General features: G+C 29.2%; 2 protein-coding genes across 4 annotated transcripts; one reads left to right on the forward strand and one right to left on the reverse strand.

Moving 5' to 3' along the window:
- The first annotated feature begins 14,561 nt into the window (after nucleotides 1-14,561).
- On the forward strand, nucleotides 14,562-15,570 carry LOC106364698 (dof zinc finger protein DOF1.5). The gene has a single exon (XM_013804222.3). The coding sequence runs from the start codon at nucleotides 14,754-14,756 to the stop codon at nucleotides 15,279-15,281; it is 528 nt and encodes a 175-aa protein (XP_013659676.1). The 5' UTR covers nucleotides 14,562-14,753; the 3' UTR covers nucleotides 15,282-15,570.
- Nucleotides 15,571-19,326: 3,756 nt separating this feature from the next.
- LOC106367412 (26S proteasome non-ATPase regulatory subunit 11 homolog) lies at nucleotides 19,327-21,363 on the reverse strand. 3 transcript variants are annotated; one of them, XM_013807176.2, is made up of 2 exons: nucleotides 21,246-21,363; nucleotides 19,327-20,810 (listed from the first exon to the last, which is right to left on the reverse strand). In XM_013807176.2, exon 2 carries the CDS (start codon nucleotides 20,798-20,800, stop codon nucleotides 19,541-19,543), a length of 1,260 nt encoding a protein of 419 aa, XP_013662630.1. In that variant the 5' UTR covers nucleotides 20,801-20,810; nucleotides 21,246-21,363; the 3' UTR covers nucleotides 19,327-19,540. The 3 variants fall into 3 exon arrangements, with proteins under 3 accessions (XP_013662630.1, XP_022548382.1, XP_022548383.1); XM_022692661.2 differs by having other exon boundaries at nucleotides 21,189-21,298; XM_022692662.2 differs by having other exon boundaries at nucleotides 21,055-21,256.
- Nucleotides 21,364-22,062: the final 699 nt, after the last annotated feature.

A 22,062-nucleotide genomic window follows, 5' to 3' on the forward strand; every position in this document is an offset into this window, starting at 1 on the left:
GATCGTGTCGGTGTCTTTCATCTTCAAGCGATCAAATTCAGCCATCAGAGTTTGTAGACGAGCCTCTCGTACTCTGTCTGCTCCAAGGGCATGACGAGCCTTAATGGCATCCCATACCTGTTTTGCAGTCTCAAGTTCACCTACTTGCAGGATAAGGGCTTCCGGAATAGATTGAAAGATAAGGGAGATAGCCATGTAGTTTTTTTCCCCATCGGTCGACTCTGTTTCCGTGATGTCCCAGACTTTGTGTACACGAAGAAGAATTTTCATCCTAATTGCCCACACTGTATAGTTTGCTGAGTTCAACATAGGACCATTTATTGATGATGTTCCTCCTTCTTTGACCTTCGGGGAAACAGTTGTAATGTCTCCCATTCTCCCTCGATTTATAGTTTTTGCTCTGATACCAATTATTGTTTTAATCACAAGAATATGAACTCAAAAGATCAATAAGAATCACTCTTATTATCTTAAGAAAATTCCTCAAAACTTAAGCTCTCACACAAGATCTCCCAAACTCATAAGTTACGTTACAAGTTGACATCTCCTTATATAGATCTATTTATTTCCTAAACACATTAAACAAAGCTTATCTAGATAACTCCTTGATAATATGTGTTTCCTATTTCAATTAGAATTAGGTTAGCTTGGAAATCAAGCTAACTTCAAGATTATTTTCAACAAGTGAGCACAAACAAAATGCCAACGAAAAAGAGACTGGAGCTGTAGACTTGCAACAAATCAGAACACAAGTGAGTGCAGTGGATTCTTTTTGTGAAAAAGTTATGTTCCACTTCTTGATACATTTTATCAATCTTTGTGTACATACTTGATTTCTTATATATTGTAACCATCAATTTAATCTGAGACATGTGGTTACCACACCGACGTTATCTGCAGCCGCTGCAACAACTGACGCTATGATAAACACTAAGATCAGCGTGATTTTGAAGAAAGCAAACCCAATACGCCAGGTTTTTATCCTTTATATATCAACATATGTCGAATCTTTGGTTCAGAATCTTATTTATTTTGTTCTAATTCCAACACGTGATTTATCTATCATTCACTCACTTTCTCTCTTTCTATTTTCCTTTTCTGGATGTAGCTAGCGACGATGGAGATGAAAGTGATACATGGAGTGATACGTAAATACCCTTTTCATCAAAGATTCCAATCCACATTTGTAATTTACTTTCTGCAAGCATTTTTATTGTACCATAACTAATGTGTGGTTTCTGTAGATGATACGTAAATTTGTATTGTATAGCGTATACATTATACGTTTTGATTGTATCTTCAAGAAATAAAAAATGGTTCAAGAAAGAAATATACATAAAGTATACGGAGCAGTAAGCATATCAATCACAAATCACAATGATTAGGCTTGAAAACGTACGCTTTTTTCAACAAGTTTAGGTGCTATGAGGAGCCTTAGGGTCTGTTCGTTTTTCCAACCAGATAATCCATTTGGATGGAAATGAGAGTTTTTTGGTTTAGGCACTAAAAGTGCAACTCATCTAAATGGATCATCCAGACAATTTTCAAAAATTTAGGCTTAATTTTGAAAATCAGGTGGCTGATCCAAATTGAACCATCTGAATAGAGATGGATCAATCAAAATGATATAATTTCTATTATACCCCTGATACAATTCATAAATTACCAACCAAAACATCAGTCATATAATTTTCTATTATACCCCTTATAGCATCAAATCCGAACATCAGTCAGTGTAATCGATTCTCTTACTGGAAAAAGTATGCTCGATGCTTGATGTGTTATATCATCTTTAACGACATTCTTGATATCTTTCGATCCATATTATAAACATCAATTCAACTAGAGACACGTGGTGTCACAACGATGACCCTACTAGGCTACTACCATAAACACGACGATCATCTTCGTTTTCACAAATCGAAAACTCCGTAAGTTATGTCCTTTAATCCTCTTAGGCTGTTCGTTTGTACATCTAAAGATGCATCCAGATGGTCCATCTAAATGCTTTATTCAGATGCTCCATCTTGACGTTGTTTGTTTCTGTATTTCATCTAAGCATCCAAACAAATTATCTCAATACAACTATATTTGTTTGTTTTTTATATTTTTAAATTGCATCTAAATCCAGGTGGACTTGTTAATAAAATGACTAAAATATATTTGTTTTTCGTTTTAGCAGAAAATAGAGTTTTACGGTTTTGGTGGAAAATTGTGTTTTTGTAGTTTTGATGAAAAATAACTTTTTATGGTTTTACGAAAAATGTGTTATTACAATTTTGCAAGAAAACTGTGTTTTTACGGTTTTGGCGGAAAACTGTGTTTCTGTGGTTTTTGATGGAAATTTGCGTTTTGCTGTTTTGGCCGAAAAGTGCATTTTTTGCGGTTTTGACATGTTTTGGCGAAAAATTGCGTATTACGGGTTTGGCCGAAAGCTGCATTTTTGCAGTTTTGGTGGAAAATATTTTTTGCGGTTTTGGCAGAAAAAGTGTTTTTGACGAAAAATGCGTTTTTGCGATTTTGGCGGGAAAATATTTTTTCATGGTTTTGGCAGAAAATACATTTTTTTTGCGTTTTAACGGGAAATACTTTTTGCGGTTTTGATGAAAAATGTGTTTTTGACGAAAAAGTGTGTTTTGCGTTTTCGCGGGAATTTTTTTTTTTGCGGTTTTGGCAAAAAAATGTATTTTTGCAGTTTTGGCGGGAAAATACGTTTTGCAGTTTTGACGAAAAATATGTTTTTCGCGATTAAAGCGGGAAAATGCGTTTTTACGATTTGGCGGGAAAATACATTTTTTGTTGTTAAAGCAGGAAAGTGCGTTTCTTGGTTTTGACGAAAAATTTATATGCAAAAAAAATAAGATTCTTGGTTTGAAAAAAAATATATTTGATTTTAAAAGATTATTTTTGTCATTTATCATTTTGGAGTGAAGTAGATGCATCTGCTTCATCGATTTGCATCTTCACCCTCACCCAGCTGCACATTGATTTGCATCTTAACCCTCGTTTATGTATTGAACTATGGTAGAGATATATAAAATTAGTTGATGTGATTTGGTGTTAGTTTATCTCCGTTATTGACATTTTATTACAATGATCTTTTACTTTTGGTTTATTTTGTATTTGAAGTTTAATTTATTATTTAATTAGACATTTAAATATTAATAAATTTTATGTCTTGATTTTTTAGATGTCGTAAATCTTACTTTGTTGGAGAAATTTTTAAATAGTCTAAACTACTTTTTGATATTTTGTATGTCAAATGAAATAAAAATATAAAAATTAAAGTTAAGTATTTTCTAAAAGTTTTTAAACAAAAAATATATACATATCCAAACTATTATTATATGTTTTAAAAAACATTTAGAAATTTTAAACTTTAGTTTCTATATTTTTATTTTACATAGCTGATATATTATTATATAATAAAATTTATTTATTTATTAACCCGCGGTCGACCCAGTAACCCAGCAACCCGGTAAGTCGTTCGGTTCAGTGTCAGGGTCGGGTTTAAAAACATTGCTTTATACTATACCCAGTGTTTTGAAACCCGACCCGGATCCGCGGTTGAACCGGTAAACCCGGTGACCCAGAAAAAATCCGGTTTGGATTTTATGGAAAATCCAATATTTAAAAATCCGCAAAAACCCGTAAAAATCCAGTAAAACCCGGAATCCGATACCAGTTGAACCACCGGTCGAACCAATAAATAACTTTTACTTCATTTTTTTAAATTTTTTGATTAAGTTTTTAGATTATATTTTATATTCTAAGTTTACAATTAAGAAGTTAGGTGCTCACAAAAAAAGTTAGGTTTTTCTTTTTCAGTTTTATATTTGTGATTTTTAGATTTTGATGAAGATTTCAGGTTCACTATGCTACCTGAAGAAAATGAAGTGAACGATGGTAGAGATAACTAAAATTAGTTGATGTGATTTGGTGTTAGTTTATTTCCGTTATTGACATTTTATTACAATGATCTTTTACTTTTGGTTTATTTTGTATTTGAAATTTAATTTATTATTCAATTAGACATTTAAATATTTATAAATTTTATGTCTTGATTTTTTAGATGTTGTAAATTTTACTTTGTTGGAGAAAATTTTAAATAGTCTAAACTACTTTTTGATATTTTGTATGTCAAATGAAAATAAAAATATAAAAATTAAAGTTAAGTATTTTTTAGAAGTTTTTAAACATAAAATATATACATATCCAAATTATTATTTTATGTTTTAAAAAACATTTAGAAAATTTAAACTTTAGTTTCTATATTTTTATTTTACATAGCTGATATATTATTATATAATAAAATTAATTTATTTATTAACCTGCAGTTCACCCGCGGTCGATCCAGTAACTTAGTAATCCGGTAAATCGTCCGGTTCAGTGTCAGGTCAGGTTTAAAATCATTGACTGTACCAAAGAACCTCAGGTTTGTGTCAGCTGTGCTATTGATTCCGTAAGCAACCGCAATCAAAAAGGCAGAAAGAGAAAATAGTGTAGTGTATATATATTTCTAAGAGATTAATAAATGGTTTTGCTAAGAAAACTTCAAAAGAAAAATCAAAATTTGAGTTGGCAAGTAGAGAGGCTTCAAAGAAGACAACGTTTTCGAAAGCATTTAGGCCATGAAGTCACTCTTCTTATAATCTATAGACAAGATCAAGACACTGAGAACGGTGTTCAACGTTCAACGTTCAACGCTCATGTAAAGCTAGTGCATCGAGTACGACAATTCCAGCTCACTCCCCTGCCGCTCGGATCAAAAGATTACATAACAGAGATTATCTCCTTATGTGTACAGTACTATTTTCTTTCTAGTTAAACATGTTATCTACATTATCTTAAATGTCTGTCTCACATTTAGTTAACATCGAGTATTAAATCTTATAAATTTGATTGTGGCTTATAGACATGTGACGCGAAAATGAACTTTTTCGGAAACAATATTATGCATTCATCTGGTGTTGCTTCTTGGACTATACAAGTATGGGTGACAGAAATATAATCTCAACTAGATGATAGAAATATATATACAACATGATGGTGTCTACACACCTTTCTGCTTGATGATTGATTAAGAAATTAGTATCTTACATTAGGTTTTAGGTGGAAAGTCCTATGACAAAGCAACACATTATAAGGTCTTTAAAAGAATATTATCATTTTTGTCAACAGAACATATAAAAGGAATAATTTAACGAAATAGCCTATAATTTTTTAATCATATGTCTGTTCTTTTCTAACTAATCTCATCTAAAATGATTTTTTTTTCTACAGAGAAACTCTCACCATTATAATTGAAATTTATCACCAGAAAAATGAAGGGGCAATTGTCAATAATAGCACCTTTTGAAGTTTATGTCTCAAAAAGAGCACTAGAAGGAGAAAGTCACAAAAATGACATTCATTAAAGGATAAAATGTCCCTACTATCCTTGGTTTAAATTAAATAAACAAACAAAAATAAATAAAAAAATAAAAAAAATAAAAAAAAATAAAATTTTTTTTTATAGTTTCAGATTATATGTTTTCAGATTCGAAATTTTTATAATTTTTTAAAAAAAAAACAATTTGAATTTTTTTTATTTTTTTTTCAAATTTTCTTTTTATAGTTTAAAAATAATTTTTGAAACTGTTTTATAAATTTTTATTTTTTATTTTAGTATTTATTTTTTATAAAATTTTAAACCCTAATTCCAAAACCCCACCCCCTTAACTCTAAACCCTAAGGTTTTGACTAATTAACCCAAGGGGTATAAGTGTATATTTACCTCTTTAATGAAACCTATTTTTGTGACTTTGAGCCCTGAGTGCTACTTTGGGAACAAAAACTTGGTTTGGTGCTATCCTAGTCTTTTTCTCAAAATGAATTGCAATAGGAACTAATTATTACGGACATTTGATTTTTTTTTACAACTATTTTGTTTATATAAAATGTAATATTATACATAAAATAATAAATATATAAACAAATACAATTTTAAGATAAAAGATAATATTACAATACATAGAATTAAAATCCGAAGAAGAAAGTTCTTCTGAACCTTCTTAATGCAATTTTCATGTCTGAATATTGACCATGCGATGAAACTCCAAACTTGTTACGGATATTTGATATTTTGAATTAGTTCACTTTTTGTTAAGGAACCCTGTTAAGTAAATACAAAAAAAAACATTATTCCCGAAAAAAAATTTTATAAGAAAGATAATCAAGCTTGTTTTGTATAGATCATATTCATATATTATTCATAAATGTAATTGTGTTTGTTCATTTTATCTTGTGCAATTTTGAATGTGCAATCGCTATTGTACGAATTTATGTCATCAACATAAATAACAGAGGAATTATTGAAAATATATTACATGTAAATATTTCTGTTTTCAGTGTGGTTTTTATCAAATGTAGTTGTATGTTTAAGTGTTAATTATATAACACGATGTATGATAGATGAAGAATTGCAAATAAAAGTTTACATTGAGAGATTCATTGTAAATAATCTAAGAATTTTGGATAGAAAAATCTAAATCACCAATAGACTACATAAGAAACCTAAAAAAACATAAATGATAAAGAGAAAATTCAGGTTTAAAAAGACAAAAACAAACACATTGCATTACAATTTTCAGTTTAATAATTTAAAGGAATCAGATTTTTTATAAGTTACACTTAATACAAGTTATTCAGTCAAAAATTTTAATTCATACAAATAATTCGATTAATGTATGACCTAAACTTAAAATACAAGTATAATCGTAAGGAAATTAATATCTAAGTTAATATTAAATTGAAAAAAATTTGTCGTAAATATCACATAATGTAAAGTTTTAGTTAATGCTTATGTTTCAATAAGAAAGATATCACTAATAATTTGAAATGATAAATTAAATTACTGCATGTAAACTATAAAATTATTGTGTTTGAAAATATTATATTAAACTATTAGTTATACGATAAACATTAAAATTATATACCAGTAATCACGTAAATCAAATATTTATATGTATAAAAATGAAAATAATCACCCGCATGCGGATCAAGATCTAGTTCATTTTAAAATACAGCTCGATTCAATATATATGAGCATATATCCCACAAGTTGAGATACAAATGGATAATTTGTCATTTTATTCTGTAAAAGCTCAATAAAGTACAAGTCATATCTATAATCTCTATAATATTATTTGAGAAGTCAGTTTTCTATGTGTCGCTCTCACGTTAACTCTCACGGTGGTTAATTACACTGATATCCTTAATGAATTAACTTACATTTAAAATACTATTATTTATTATTTTATTTAGTTTTCTTTTAAAAAATTTCCAAAAAATATACACATATAATAAAAAGGAAATTTTTTTATAAAGTTAAAAAAAAGAATTGAAAACAAAAATATATGTATATATAATCTGATTTATTAAAAAGAAGGAAAGTTCACAAAATATTTATATTACATTTAAAAAATATTTTTAAAAAACATAAAATATAATTTTCAACTAATAAAATACTTTCTTCATATCTATATTTTCTTAGATGAAAATTATAAATCTCTACATAATGTGGTTTCATTAAATACAACTTACACATATAATCTTGATATTAGAAACAAAAATATTATTTCTTTTAAAATATAATTTACACAATACAAAAAAATCAAAGTAATAAAAAAAAATTTATATACCCATATATTTTCTTAGACGATTACATAAAATAATTAAGTAACATAAACTGATATATGTTTAATTGTCTAAAAATATTTTTATAATTATTAATATTGAAATGTTTTATTTATTTTTCATAAATTTAGTTGACTATAATGTCTTTCAATTACAGCAAAAAAAATCAATAAATTATATTTTACTTATATAATATTATTTTTAAATACAATCACAATTTTTTACTGCTTATTTTTAAGAGTTTCATAAATTTAGTTGACTATAATATCTTTCAATTACATCAAAAAAATATCGATAAATTATATTTTACTTATATAATATTATTTTTAAATACAATCATAATATTTTTACTGCTTATTTTAAGAGATATAAAAAGAACTAAAAATGAAATTTTAAAATAAACATCTTTTGATCAAACAGTTACAAAATAGTTTAATGAGGTAGATATATTATATTTTATCATTATTAAAGTTACTTTTTCTTAATATTAAATATGCTTTTAAATTTTATTTTTTTATGTTTGTGGAACTTAATATAACCATAATCAAAATACCAAAGCAAATCTGAATTCTCATTTTTAAGATTATTTAAAATAAATTTTAGTTTCTATTCAATAAATCAAAGGCATAAAGTTATTTAGAATTTTTAAAATATTTTAATTATTGTAAATATTGATATGTGTACACGAGCTTTTAAAAATGTATCAGCTACTTACGCATGTAACTTCATATTGATCATCGTTTTATTTTCTAATATTTTTTTCAAAAAACATCAACATATAATTTGATAAATATCATGAAAATACATGCACATTTGACTTAATTATAATTAAAAATAATTATACTTCATTTTGAATTTGAAAGAATATATGTAACTCAACTCAAAACATATTAAAAATGAAAATAAATATTAACCAACTGTTACAATTTAGTTTTTTTGTAAAATTTGTATATATGTATGAGACTTCAGAATATTATCGTTTCGTTATATTAATTTATGTAATTTGGAATGAGACACTTTAGTTTATTTTTTTATTTCATTCTAAGCACAATATATCTTAAGTTATACATAATCTTCATAAAATATATTTACATATCTAAGATAACAACCACCTAAATGCAAATAAAAAATTAATCAAAATTTTAATATATAGAATAAAAATATTATAGTTGAATTGATATATGCAATCTAATTTACCCAAATGATAACTAAATCGACTGAAAAACAACAAAACTGATTAGATATAACCTACATAAAATCATATGTATAATTAAAGAAATATAATATTATTAATATAAATGATGCATATAAATTATAAATTAATTTAAAATTAAAAGTAAGTAGCAATAAATTATTATAATATATTTACTTTACAAATATTTATACCCGTGTATGAGCACGGGAAAATCACCTAGTAGTCATTAAAGAGAGAAAGTAATAGTTTCCGTTCTTTATTCGTCTAATTAATTTTAAATCACTTTATTAAAGATATGATTAAAGTACAAAACCCATACAAAAGATTTGCTTTTCTTAAAAAAAAAAGAGCCTTTGTTATAAAGTAAATTTTCCGATCCTAAAAGAAGCACATACTGAAAGGATTAAGATTTGAAAGGAAAAAATTAAAAAAGGGGCAACCAACAAAAGTTAGTCACCAAATCCATTGAAACCCCCAAAAAAAAAAAAAAGAAGAAAAAAAGGCCTAAGAAAAGATAATCCACCTTTACAACTTACAACTAATTATATGTGTCCATCCATATACACGCATATATATATATATATATATATATATATATTTTTTTATCAATGCGGACTAAACTTCCTTTGTTTATATATATATCTTGAAAGCTCCTTTGTTTTTATATTGCATATTGTATCAGAAATATAGCATGCAATGCAATAGGTATTATTATTTCTTTGAGAGAATGTATTATTACGTACTTCATATTCGTCGAACACGTAATCACAATTCTAGAATGAAGAACCGTAAAAAAGTTATATATAGATATGTGTATAATTTAAGTTTTATATTACAAAGCTATAATTAACATATTAAACTAACTTAGCTTAATTGCTTTAAATTCGATTTGGCTATAATATATAAACTTAAATCCAATCACCTTGAGAGGATTATGAATGCAGTTGTAGTAATCAGAATACGTTTGTTATATTAGAGCATCTCCAATGTATTACCCTATTTTTTACTTCAAAATGGTGCAACACCAAAATGGAGTAAGGTTTTACTCCAATGTATTACTCCATTTTCTACTCCAAAAATAATATTTCTTAAATAATTTCATTTTTATTTTATTAATAATTGCAAATAAAATCTTATACTTATAAAAATTTACCAATTAACCCCAATTATTTTATGTTTACGATAATAATTAAAATATAAATTATTTAAATTAAATATTTATTATTAAAAAGTACAAGAAATCATTAAAAAGACAACATATATATAGGTTCAACAATGAGCAATAGAATATTTTTCCCACAAATGATCAACTAATGCATTTCGTAATGAAAAATGAGCGTCTTTATTTTTGATATTCCTAAATCGAGCAAGAAAATTTTAAAATCGGACATTTTCATCTTCTTGAATTTCAATATCTGGAGGTGGAGCTTCTCTTCCAAGTTCAATTGGTGCATCAAGTTCACGCTCATTTTCATCTTCTGCAATTTCATGTTATTGTATCATTTTAAATATTATTTAAGTAAAAAATAGAAACATTAAAAATTCAAAGGACAATTTTATAAATAAAAAAAGTTCAACTCCAAAATGGAGTAATGGATAAGATTACTCCATAAATGGAGTAACCCTAACCATTAGAGCATCTCCAATGTATTACCCCATTTTTTACTCCAAAATGGTGCAACACCAAAATAGAGTAAGGTTTTACTCCAATGTATTACTCCATTTTCTACTCCAAAAATAATATTTCTTAAATAATTTCATTTTTATTTTATTAATAATTGCAAATAAAATCTTATACTTATAAAAATTTACCAATTAACCCCAATTATTTTATGTTTACGATAATAACTAAAATATAAATTATTTGAATTAAATATTTATTATTAAAAAGTACAAGAAATCATTAAAAAAGACAACATATATATAGGTTCAACAATGAGCATTAGAATATTTTTCCCACAAATGATCAACTAATGCATTTCGTAATGAAAAATGAGCTTCTTTATTTTTGATATTCCTAAATCGAGCAAGAAAATTTTGAAATCGGACATTTTCATCTTCTGCAATTTCGATATCTGGAGGTGGAGCTTCTCTTCCAAGTTCACTTGGTGCATCAAGTTCACGCTCATCTTCAATTATCATGTTATGTAAAATTATACATGTAGTCATAATGTCATGTAAAATTATAACCGACCTTAGTGGATCCGGAACAGATTTTCCAGATTATTAAATTACTTATTTTATGTTATTTTTATTTTTATTTTAATTATTTATTTTTTCTGTTATTTTATGCATTTATTTAAAATTATTAAATAATTTTTTATGGAATATACTATTTTCATGTTATTATATCATTTTAAATATTATTTAAGTAAAAAATAGAAACATTAAAGATTCAAAGGACCATTTTATAAATAAAAAAAGTTCAACTCCAAAATGGAGTAATAGGCAAGATTACTCTATAAATGGAGTAACCCTAGCCATTACTCCATTTTCAACTCCAAAATGGAGTGGGGTTGGAGAAGATTTTACTCCATAATGATGTTTGGAGTTGAAAATGGAGTAGGGTTGGAGATGCCCTTACTCCATTTTTAACTCCAAAATGGAGTGGGGTTGGAGAAGATTTTACTCCATAATGATGTTTGGAGTTGAAAATGGAGTGGGGTTGGAGAAGATTTTACTCCATAATGATTTTACTCCATAATGATGTAACTCAAAGGTAATACTACATTATTTTTTGTTAAAGGGTTGTATATTATATATATATATATAAGCATAAAAGCGAAATGGACGAAATTATTCATATATATACGTATATTTACAGTTGTTCAAAAAAAAATACACGTATTTTACACACATTTATATTCCCTTTTTGAATAAGTCTATTAAAATTTTCTTTAATTCATATTTACCGGAAAAGTCGATCTCTTTTTAAAGTACTTGTAGTGTAACCGGAAAAGTCGATCTCTTTTAAAAGTACTTGTAGTGTAAAGGTTCCAGTGAGAAAACATATATATAGTATAAAAGTTGGAATCTGAGAACACAAGAGAAACATGAACATCGATTAGTGCCATCCTTTTTCTTTTTCGTCTTCTCTTCTTTTTCCCTTACTCTCATCTTTAACACTTTCTTTTTCGTTTTATAACATACGTGAATATGTTCATTAAAATGAAATACTTCTAAAATGTGCTTTGTCCAACTTTATTTTTATTTTCTTTTCATTTATGATAAACAAGTACTTTTTTCCAAGGCAATATCTCCTCGACCATTCTATTAATCGACAAATAAAATTGTTGACACTATTCACTACCGATAAGAAGGGATATTAATGATGTAAATCGATCCATTTTGGGTTGCTAAAATTGAACCGAACTAAACAAACATCTAAATACAAATTATATATTCCGTTTGGTTTAAACTCATTAAGATCAGAATTAGATGTTTGATACCAACATACATGAACCCTTGTGGCTTACATAATCTTAATACACCTCGGGAATGAATCATTTTAATGTTAACATAATTTGGAAATTCTGCTTTCAAAAACAAAAAAGAATAATTTGGAAATTATTTAGTCGTTCTGCAATTTCATTATTTAAGAGAAAAATAGATCATTTACATCAATTTATACGACAAAACCATTGCATCGATTGAAATAATATACGTTACACATCCTTAGGGCATCTCCATCCCTACTCTATTTTTTCTTCTAAAATAAAGTAAAAATAAATATGGAGTAAGGAATTCTCCAACCCAACTCTATATCTCATTCCATAATAAAATTTACTCCATAAATGGAGTAATCTATTTTTTGTTTATTCATCACCTTATTATGGATTGGGAAATAGAATAGAGTTGAAATTATTTTATTTTATTTTCAATTTTACTCCATTTTGGAAGAAAAAATGAAGTTTTATATTGGAGATGCTCTTAGAACGTTATTGAGTTTTTTTTTTACTTTTCATAACGTTAATAACAACAATATAATCTTCGTCGGATGAAATTTAAATCTCTCAGCAAAGAATAAATAAAACGAATGAAGAAAATGGAAGGATGACCAGGAACACCTGGAAATAGAGAAACACCTGGAAATAGAGGGCCACAAGATGATGTGTGCCTTTGAATTGAAAGCTGATTCCATATTTACTATCTAGGCTATTTTCATCACTTCTCCTTTTCTACGCAACACACTCTACTCTCTTTCTCTTAGGCGACTTTTTCCAACTCCAAATCCTTTTCACTTATAAGATTCAATGAAATATTAATGTAAGGTATTCGCATCGCATGTAACCATAATACTTCAAATTAGATCATATTAACACTACTAAAAACCGTCTCTAAAATGGGATGATAAAGAAATATAAAAATACAAGATATAGGTTAATAGTCGTACTAACGACTGATATATATATATATAAACATTAATAACTTTAACAAATGTATGGTGGCCTAGTGATAATTCAAAGTGGGACTGGTTTTTTCTTTGCTGTAAATTCAAATCTTTTTGGTATATGAATTTTTTTCCTAAATCAACTATTTAAAGATTGATTTCTAGCACTAGAGATTATGGATCGCCAGTCTAGAACTTCCATAGTTCTTAAAATGCAAGTTAATATGTTTTGTATTTTCTTGATTTGTTACTCATTATTTCTGAATTTCAAAGAAATTATCTTATATAATCATAAAATTTTGCATTTTAATTTCTTTTTTTTTTGTGCAAAACGATTTCATTAAACTTAAAGGGGGTTACATGCAATGCATGTAACATCAACTTGAATTTTAATTTCATATTGAAGAATTGGCATCAAACAACTGTGGTCGAATCCTACTCAATTTGCTGTCGACTCATGTTTCCAAAGATAGAATCATCTTAAAATGGTAGTCAACTACTATGAAAATAAGAAGTAATGGATGATTGATTCTTTCTGCTAATTTTAAATAACTCTGATATATATCGATATGGAGAATAGTGAGGTTTTAGTTAGCAAACAAAGGGATAATTAGGTTTTGAATGTTGAATTATATATTTTATTTTTTTGGTGACACAATCTCAATTCAGAAATACATATTAAAAAATAATGCCCTTGCACGCACACAAACATCTTTTAAAAACTTTTCTGGATAAAATCGAAACAATATTGAATGAGTTAGTTTATCTATAAAACCCATTTTTATCCAAGAAAATGAAACCAGTTATAACACTAATCTTAGTCACCGTAGTTCTAATTATTCTAACTGATTGCACTTGTCAAAGCATCTCAAACTCCGTTTCATAATTTACTGCAAAATTGAATAATGGAAAAACAAAAAGAGATTATGGAATGATTTTTTATCTTTTGTTTATATTCTATTTTCTATTCCATTTTTAAAATAAATTATGGAGCAGAGATAGAAATGCCTTTATATTTCTATACCGCTTGTTTGACGTTCATGTTCCAAGCTTTATAAGAAACTTATTTAATGTCACTATTCTAAAAAATTTGATAAAAAGTCATGAAAAGTTAAACAGCATTATTCCAGAAACCTTTTTGATAAAATATACGGAGACTGTACTGAATAGTGTATACACATTTTTGAAGAAAAAAGGAAAAAGAATACGCACAATTTGTAAGCTGATATGGATCGATGTATCACATATCTTTGAATGCAGTAAGCAATAAATGTGCCTAACATATTCTTTCATACTATATGTATTCTCCCTACTAACAAGACTATTGCTTTTCTCTTCTTTCCCACGAAAACGATATAATAATAACGTTTTCATAAATCTTTTTAGAAAGTGAAAGAAAAAAAATCTTCATCCTATAAACGTCTCTCCTCTCTTTCATTACTGCAAGAAACTTATTCACAACTCTCCTTCTCTATCTCTCTTCTCGTTTTAATGGCCTCCCACAATTCCCAAGGGATTAAACTCTTCGGCAAAACCATAACATTCAACGCTAATAATCTCACACATACGATTAAAAAAGAAGAGCAGCAACAACAGCCAGAGATACAAACAAAATCAGCCGTTGGATCACCATCGTCATCATCAGATCTAACGGCCGAAAAGCGTCCAGACAAGATCATAGCATGTCCGAGATGCAAGAGCATGGAGACAAAGTTCTGTTACTTCAATAACTACAACGTTAATCAACCAAGACACTTCTGCAAAGGTTGTCAGCGTTACTGGACCGCCGGTGGGGCTCTCCGGAATGTTCCCGTCGGCGCCGGTCGTCGGAAAGCCAAGCCTCCGGGTCGTGTCGGTGGGTTCGAAGAGTTGCTTGGTGCTGCGACTGGAACCGGTGATCAGGTCGAGCTTGACGCTTTGCTAGTGGAAGAGTGGCGAGCAGCGGCTTCTCACGGTGGTTTCCGGCATGATTTTCCGGCGAAGAGACTCCGTTGCTATACCGATGGTCAATCTTGTTAATTTTCTTTTCGTATCATTGGTTCTTGTTTCGGGTTTGGGTTTGGGTTTTGGATTTAACCCGGTAGAAAGAACGTGGTTATGTTTGCTTTTGATTTGCTTACTGGATACGTACAGGCTAGCAACAAAAATTAACTAGTTAATTAATTAATTAATTAGGAGGTTTAAGTACTTGCTTCTCTACTTAACAGCTGTCGCTTTTCTTTTTTAATTTTTCTTGTTGAAAACTTTAGTTGTAAATTCAAGCTCGTGGGATTTTTCTGCTATAAAAGAAAGACGGTGTTGTTGACCATTAATTCTTTTAAACTGCTTATTTCAAGATCTGAATAGTATAATTAATTAACGCCGATCAGATTAGCTTCAAGGATAGTATTATTGCTCATCAATCTCTTTTTGTCAACTTTTACTCATCTCATTAACCAATAAAAAGTATACTTTTCTGATCTATGTACATTTCAATTAGTTTAAGTGTACGTAAAGTTAATCGAAGATTTTGGACATTAGTCTAGTAGTATAATTTTAAACCAAGAAACCTCATTCAATTGGGCATTTAAGTTTTCACTTTTTCAACAACAAACAAACAATCACTGACCTACAAAAATAGCAGTATATAGTTTGTTTTTTTTTAACTGTGAATGAAGATATAATGAACAAAAGTGGGACATTTCTAAATGTTGTATTTCCATCAAGACCACTAACGACTAGAAAAAAAGAGAGAGAGTAAAATGCATTCAGAAGAATAGCAAAAAGTAGTACATAACTTTTTGAATAGTGAAAAAAACATCTATAGTGAAGTATAAATAGGAAATGACCCTCACTTCATTTTACTATTTTCAATTCTCTGGTGCCACTGGATTTAATTAAATGGATTTTGTTAATTTGGTGATAGTGTATTGTGTTTTTTCCATCAATTTAATGGGCCTTCGTTTTGTTTTGAACTTAAATAGACTTAAATGACTTATATCTAACCATTTCTAATCTCTACTCTAACATAAATTTGGACTCATATTCATACTCATATTACACATAACCACAAACTTAATAAACACATGAAATTCTTTAAAACGAAATCGTAACAAGAGTTTATTTAATCCATTGCCAAATTCACTTTTGAATAACTTGAAAACCAAAACTAATATATGACTTTAATATTGTAACTCTAAAAATATTTATAAACCGGACTTTGTCTATTACATTAAATATCCCGAAGGTTTGTTTAATCTATTGCTAAATTCACTTTCGATTAGAAACCATTCGGTTTGCCTATTTATTAAATTATAAACATTAAATGTAGGGGATTATTATGTTAAGTAATATAGATATTTAGATAAGAACTAAATTTTCAAGCAAAAAATCGAAATTTATAAAGATTGGGAAAATTGCCAAAAAAGAACAAAAAACAAGGTTGTTGTCCCCTTAGTATAAAACCAACATAAAGTTGTCTCAATAGTATAATTTTTTTCATAATCTCAAAACTAACCTTATATTTAATCTAATTAAACACAATGTAAAAGTTAATTCGAATTTTTCTAAAAAAGTTAATGGAAAAAAGGAAAAAAAACATTTGAAAGGCAATCGTAAAAAAAAAAAAAGAAAAAGGGACAAGAGTTTGTGAGAAGAATCAAAAGAAAAACTATGGAAAAACCATAGATTGATGAAGAAGAGAAGGAAGAATCGTTTTTTTTAAATTTTTTCAAATAAAATCGACCATAACACGTTTTAGGAAGTTATAATATTTTTAGGAGATTTTTAGAATATTTCTTTAACTGAAATTTCATTAATTTTCGCAAAAAAATCAGATGTTCTTATCCGTAGAAGGCGACTTCTAAAAGTTTAGAAGAATGATAAAAATTCTGAATACACTTTCTACTTTGAGTAGACGTAAGAGTACATTGTAGAAAATACATTCTCCGAAATTTAGAATACTTTATAAAAGTAGAAGATGCATTCGAAAGGAAAGTGGATACCTTTACGATTAGTAGAATGCACATTCCTCTTTTTTTGAAATTTAGTAAATAGTAAAATGGGCTTTCTAAAAGAAGTAGATAATTGTGTTTATTTTAGAAATCGTTTTCTACTATACCATTTTTCATAGAAGACACATTCTATTTATAGTAGAATGTATTTTAAAAATCTTATTTACCAAGTTTTTGAACAAAAGAAAATTACCAGCTTGTGTATATAGATGTTTTATTAATTGTTTATATTTTTAATAATTTTTTTGATTAACAAAATTATTTATTTCATTAGGTTTCAGAAATACAAAGGGTAAAAAGGAGAAAAAATTGGTTTTATACCCAAGGGACAACAACCTTATTTTTTTGTTCTATTTTAGCAATTTTCCCAAGATTTGATGCAATTTTCTTTGCACCTATCATTAAAACAATATATCGGATAATATCAATTCCAAACTATTAAGAAAACAACTAATTATTCCTTAAATCTTTAAATATCTTAATTACTTAACATAATACTCCCATACATTTAAGGTCTCACATTTATGATAAATATCAAAATACTTCCTAACACAGTTTTTATTATGATTATATAATTTATTTGATATTATAGATATTTTTTTTCATTTACAGATTCTACAACCTATGAAAAAAAAGATTCAGGGTTTTTGCCTAAAATACATAAGAAAAAGTTTTGCTTTATTTTTTTGCTATAGCTTTAAAAGTAAAGGTAAAGCATGATTGGTAAAACTAAATAAAAACTTGATGTAGACTTTAATTTTTAAAAGTAAAGCTACAACATGATTGGTAAAATTTAGTGGTTTAAAAATAAATAAAGCTAAAGTAGGGAGATAAAACTCAACCAATCATCCCCAATGTAGCTCTATAACCTTACATTTACCTAACTAGACAATCAAAATTTAACCACAAAAATCTTTCACAAATATTCCAAACATTAAGTATATTTCTTATGTTCATCAGATTTTCTATTGCATGAACATATTTTAAAAATTTGAATTCAAATTTACAAATATACATAAATTTTCTAATACTATTTTTGATCTGTAACTCAATAATGTTAATAATCTAATATGGACTTATGCATTTTCTAAATATATACACAAAATATATTAAAATATGTAAGTGAATGAGTATAAAAATATATCAAATATTACTTTTATGGCTATAAAATTAAAAAAACTACCACAGACAAACTATATGATTAACAAAAATCTTTTCCGACCATTTAGATATAAATAACTAATGTAATTCCTTATTTAAAATTTTCTTTTTTAACTTCTAACATCTTATTAATGATATTGTGAACATACATAGTCTTGATGCAAAGATGAAGTTATAAACATTGGAACATAATTAAAACTTTGAAACGTAATTCTTGGTTGAAGTAAACCCTTTGCCAATTTGTCTGCAACCATATTTGCTTGTCAATTATTTACTTTTATATAACAATATAATATAAAATATTTAATATAACAATTAAATAACCTATAATAAATATTATAGCATTTCAAATCGAAAATAGAAACACCCGCGCGGACGCGCGGATCAAGGTCTAGTTAATTTTAAAACACCACTAGTTTTATATCTTACAGAAAACTCTAATCCGCAAAATATATATACCAAGATCAAACATTAAGATGGTAATAATATGCCACACATTCTAATGTTGGAATAAAATGAATGGCAAAGATGATCATCTCGGTACAAGCCTAAACTAGTAAGGTGGAAAAAAAAAATAGAATTATACATTAGATACGTTCTGCGCCGAGACTCTATAGACATAACTATGCCTGCTCATCCGGATTTCGATACAGTTTTTTGGTTTTTTTTTTTCAGCTATCAAAATTATCTATCATATTATAACCATATCTAATTTCGTTTGGTTTGGTTTATATATACTAAATCCAAACCACTTTTTCTGTTCAACAAAAGGTAACACAGTTCACAGATATTCAAAAGCACATTAAAGAATGCGACAAAACGAAGACTTGTGTGCAAGTCATGTCCTGCTTTGGTAAAAGAACTGGTGGGATCCTATGAATTTACTTCTTGGTTGGTCAGAAACATATAAATGCAGAGCAGTAAATAAACCATTCAAAGTTGAAAGAGAAGGAAACTGCAACATTCATACGTAAACAAATCCTAAGACTGTAAAGCAGTAAAGACAAATACATGCATCTGTAATGGGAACGATCCAAACAGTTTCACTTTCGAGTCCAAACGATTAACTAAGAAACCGAAAAAGGGAGTAAAGAAATAGATAGAACGACGAAGTCAATCACTCATTCAAGCCATGATTTTGGCAGACCGGACATAAAGGCTGTCAACGACCTTCTCCATGTTTGCAATGGTGTCAAGAGTAGCCGAGTAGATCGCATCCGCCTTTGGATCTTCAAATATGATGAGACACCCAGCTCCTTGGTCCAATGTACCTGCGAATTTCTTGTCAAGAATCATCTGAGACAGCTTCTTCTCCACATGGTCAACCGGCAATCCAATCAGCTCCGCAATGTGAGCTATCTCAACTCGTGAGAAGGGCTCAATCAAACGGCACAGGTTCTGCTCCAAAAGCGTATCATAAAGAGAAGAGAGATGCCTGTGGACAATTGGATCATCCTCCAGCTGCGCCTTGTAGTCACGTAGCGCATTCTCGAACAGCTTCAAGGACCTCTTCGAGTGTGCATCAGCCACCGCCTTCATGGCATCAAGATCAGGGCCAACGTACTGGAGTCCCGCCTTTGAGGAGATTATCCCTGCAACATCATCAGCTTGGCTGACCATGATCTTACACAACAACATGTACTTCAAACTGAAAACAGCTCTCGAATCTCCAAGAGCGTTGAAAGACTCAAAGGCTTCAAAGAAGTAGCTGTATCCCGTTTTGTAGTCCTTCTCCTCAGCGTGAAGGATCCCACTCTGCAGATCAATGGTCCCTTGCTGCGCCGGTGGAACATAGATAGCGTTAGCAGCAGTCCTCGCTGCGGTCAAAGCAGCTTTCGCCTTGGGTAAGTTTCTCAACGAGAAGTGAAGTTTGCTCTCAAGCAAGTCAATGTCAACAAGAAGAAGCTTATCATCTAACCTCCTAACCTCCTTCACAAGAGTAGTCAACAACGCCAACGCCTCAACATACTCCTTGTTCTCCATCAAAAGAGCAGCAAGCCTTGCCTCCACACGCTGCCTGAGGAAAGTACGCTTCTCGGCGCGGGTCCACGCCACCATCTCCTTGCAGAGAGTGATCTGGAGATGGGTCGTTCCGGGGATCTTGGCCAGGGCGTCGATGATCCCTCTGACGATTTTCGCGGTTTTGGCCTTGGGGATTAGAGAGAAGAAGGGTCTCAGCTTGGTCAACAGCGTCCGGAGATCCTCGCCTCTCTTCTCTTCGGTGAGACGTTCACAGAGGTTGGTGATGGCTTGCTCCTTGACACGGAGAGCCTCTGGAGATGAAGAAGGGTCTTCCAAGACCTGGTAGAGTATCTGAATAGCTTCTGAGCTGTTGGCTTCTAGAGCTACAGAGATTGTCTCTGTTGTAGCGGGAAACGAAACCATTGTGTGCGTTCTGCAACATAAAAACCATAGCCTTTCAGACATATTCCTACTCTAACAAGATTGTCTGATAAATCAACAAGACAAAGCTTAATCGAGGCAGCAACACAGTTTTAATAAGATGAAATCAGTGAAACATATACCGTTCAGTTCAATTTCATCTCTTTAAAATAAACATAACAAGAATCAATAAGAAAAGTACATCAAAAAGACAAGCTTAGTGGAGCAACAGGTAGAGGAGAACACAAATCAATTACCAAGGATACAGAACTGTGACCCTAACTTTACGTAATCACTGAGACATATTCTACTATTCAGTTCAATTTCGTCGTACTAATCAGATATAAACCCTAGAATCTACCCAACCAGATTTTGATTTCAAAGGACCCACAACTAAATTAGATCTGATAAGCAAACCCAACGTAGACCGATCCGGCAAGAAACTCACTTTTATGAATCGGCAGAATCGTCGTCGAAGATTATTATTCTGTCTTGGTTGGGAAGACAAAGGTATTGGTTTTTTTACGTAATTTCCAATTCTATTTAAGGCTACAATTGTCATTTCCTTCCAATTGGGGATTGAACGTTTATAAGTATTTAGCGTTTTAAAGAGAGGAAACGTACACTCCGACGTGGAAACGAACGTCATGAGATTCGAGCCCACTAGCCAAGACCCAATATAAAAACTTTGATATTTTATATTGCCTGCTTTAGGCTTTGTCTTTGTGCATATATGCTATGATTTTGGGTCGAACTAGTTTCATTTTGCCTTTCTTTTTTATCTGAATAGGGCTAGACAAAAAATCCGAATTCAAAAAACCAAATCGAATCCGATCCGTAAAAGTAATACCAAACTCGAATCGAAATTGATTAAATATTCGAACGGCTTCAAAATTTTGGTATCTAAAGAATCGAAACCGAATCCGATCCGAGCCGAGACCCGAGTGTATGTGAAATAGATTCATATATTTAAATATATTAATTATCTTTAGATTTAATGTATATTAAAAACATGTAAAATATACAAGATACTTTTAAATTGTTCAAAATAAATAAATAAATATATATATATATATATATATATAAATAGTATAAATATCTAAAATAGCTAAAATATATTCAAAACATCAAAAATACTTCGAAAAGTTTAATATTTTTAATGAAAGTAAGTTGTGTTTTAAAAAAAAGTGTGCAATGCTTTATTTTTGTGCCTTTAGCTTTTATTTCCGTATGATTCTTTCACGTTAAGCGACATGAAAATGAAG

Source organism: Brassica napus, chromosome A9 (assembly GCF_020379485.1).
Source record: "Brassica napus cultivar Da-Ae chromosome A9, Da-Ae, whole genome shotgun sequence".
Classification (NCBI taxonomy): domain Eukaryota; kingdom Viridiplantae; phylum Streptophyta; class Magnoliopsida; order Brassicales; family Brassicaceae; genus Brassica; species Brassica napus.

What these genes read in the sequence shown, in the direction of transcription:
- LOC106364698 (XM_013804222.3), top strand. Translation starts at nt 14,754, where the DNA reads ATGGCCTCCCACAATTCCCAAGGGATTAAACTCTTCGGCAAAACCATA.
- LOC106367412 (XM_013807176.2), bottom strand. Translation starts at nt 20,800, where the DNA reads ATGGTTTCGTTTCCCGCTACAACAGAGACAATCTCTGTAGCTCTAGAA.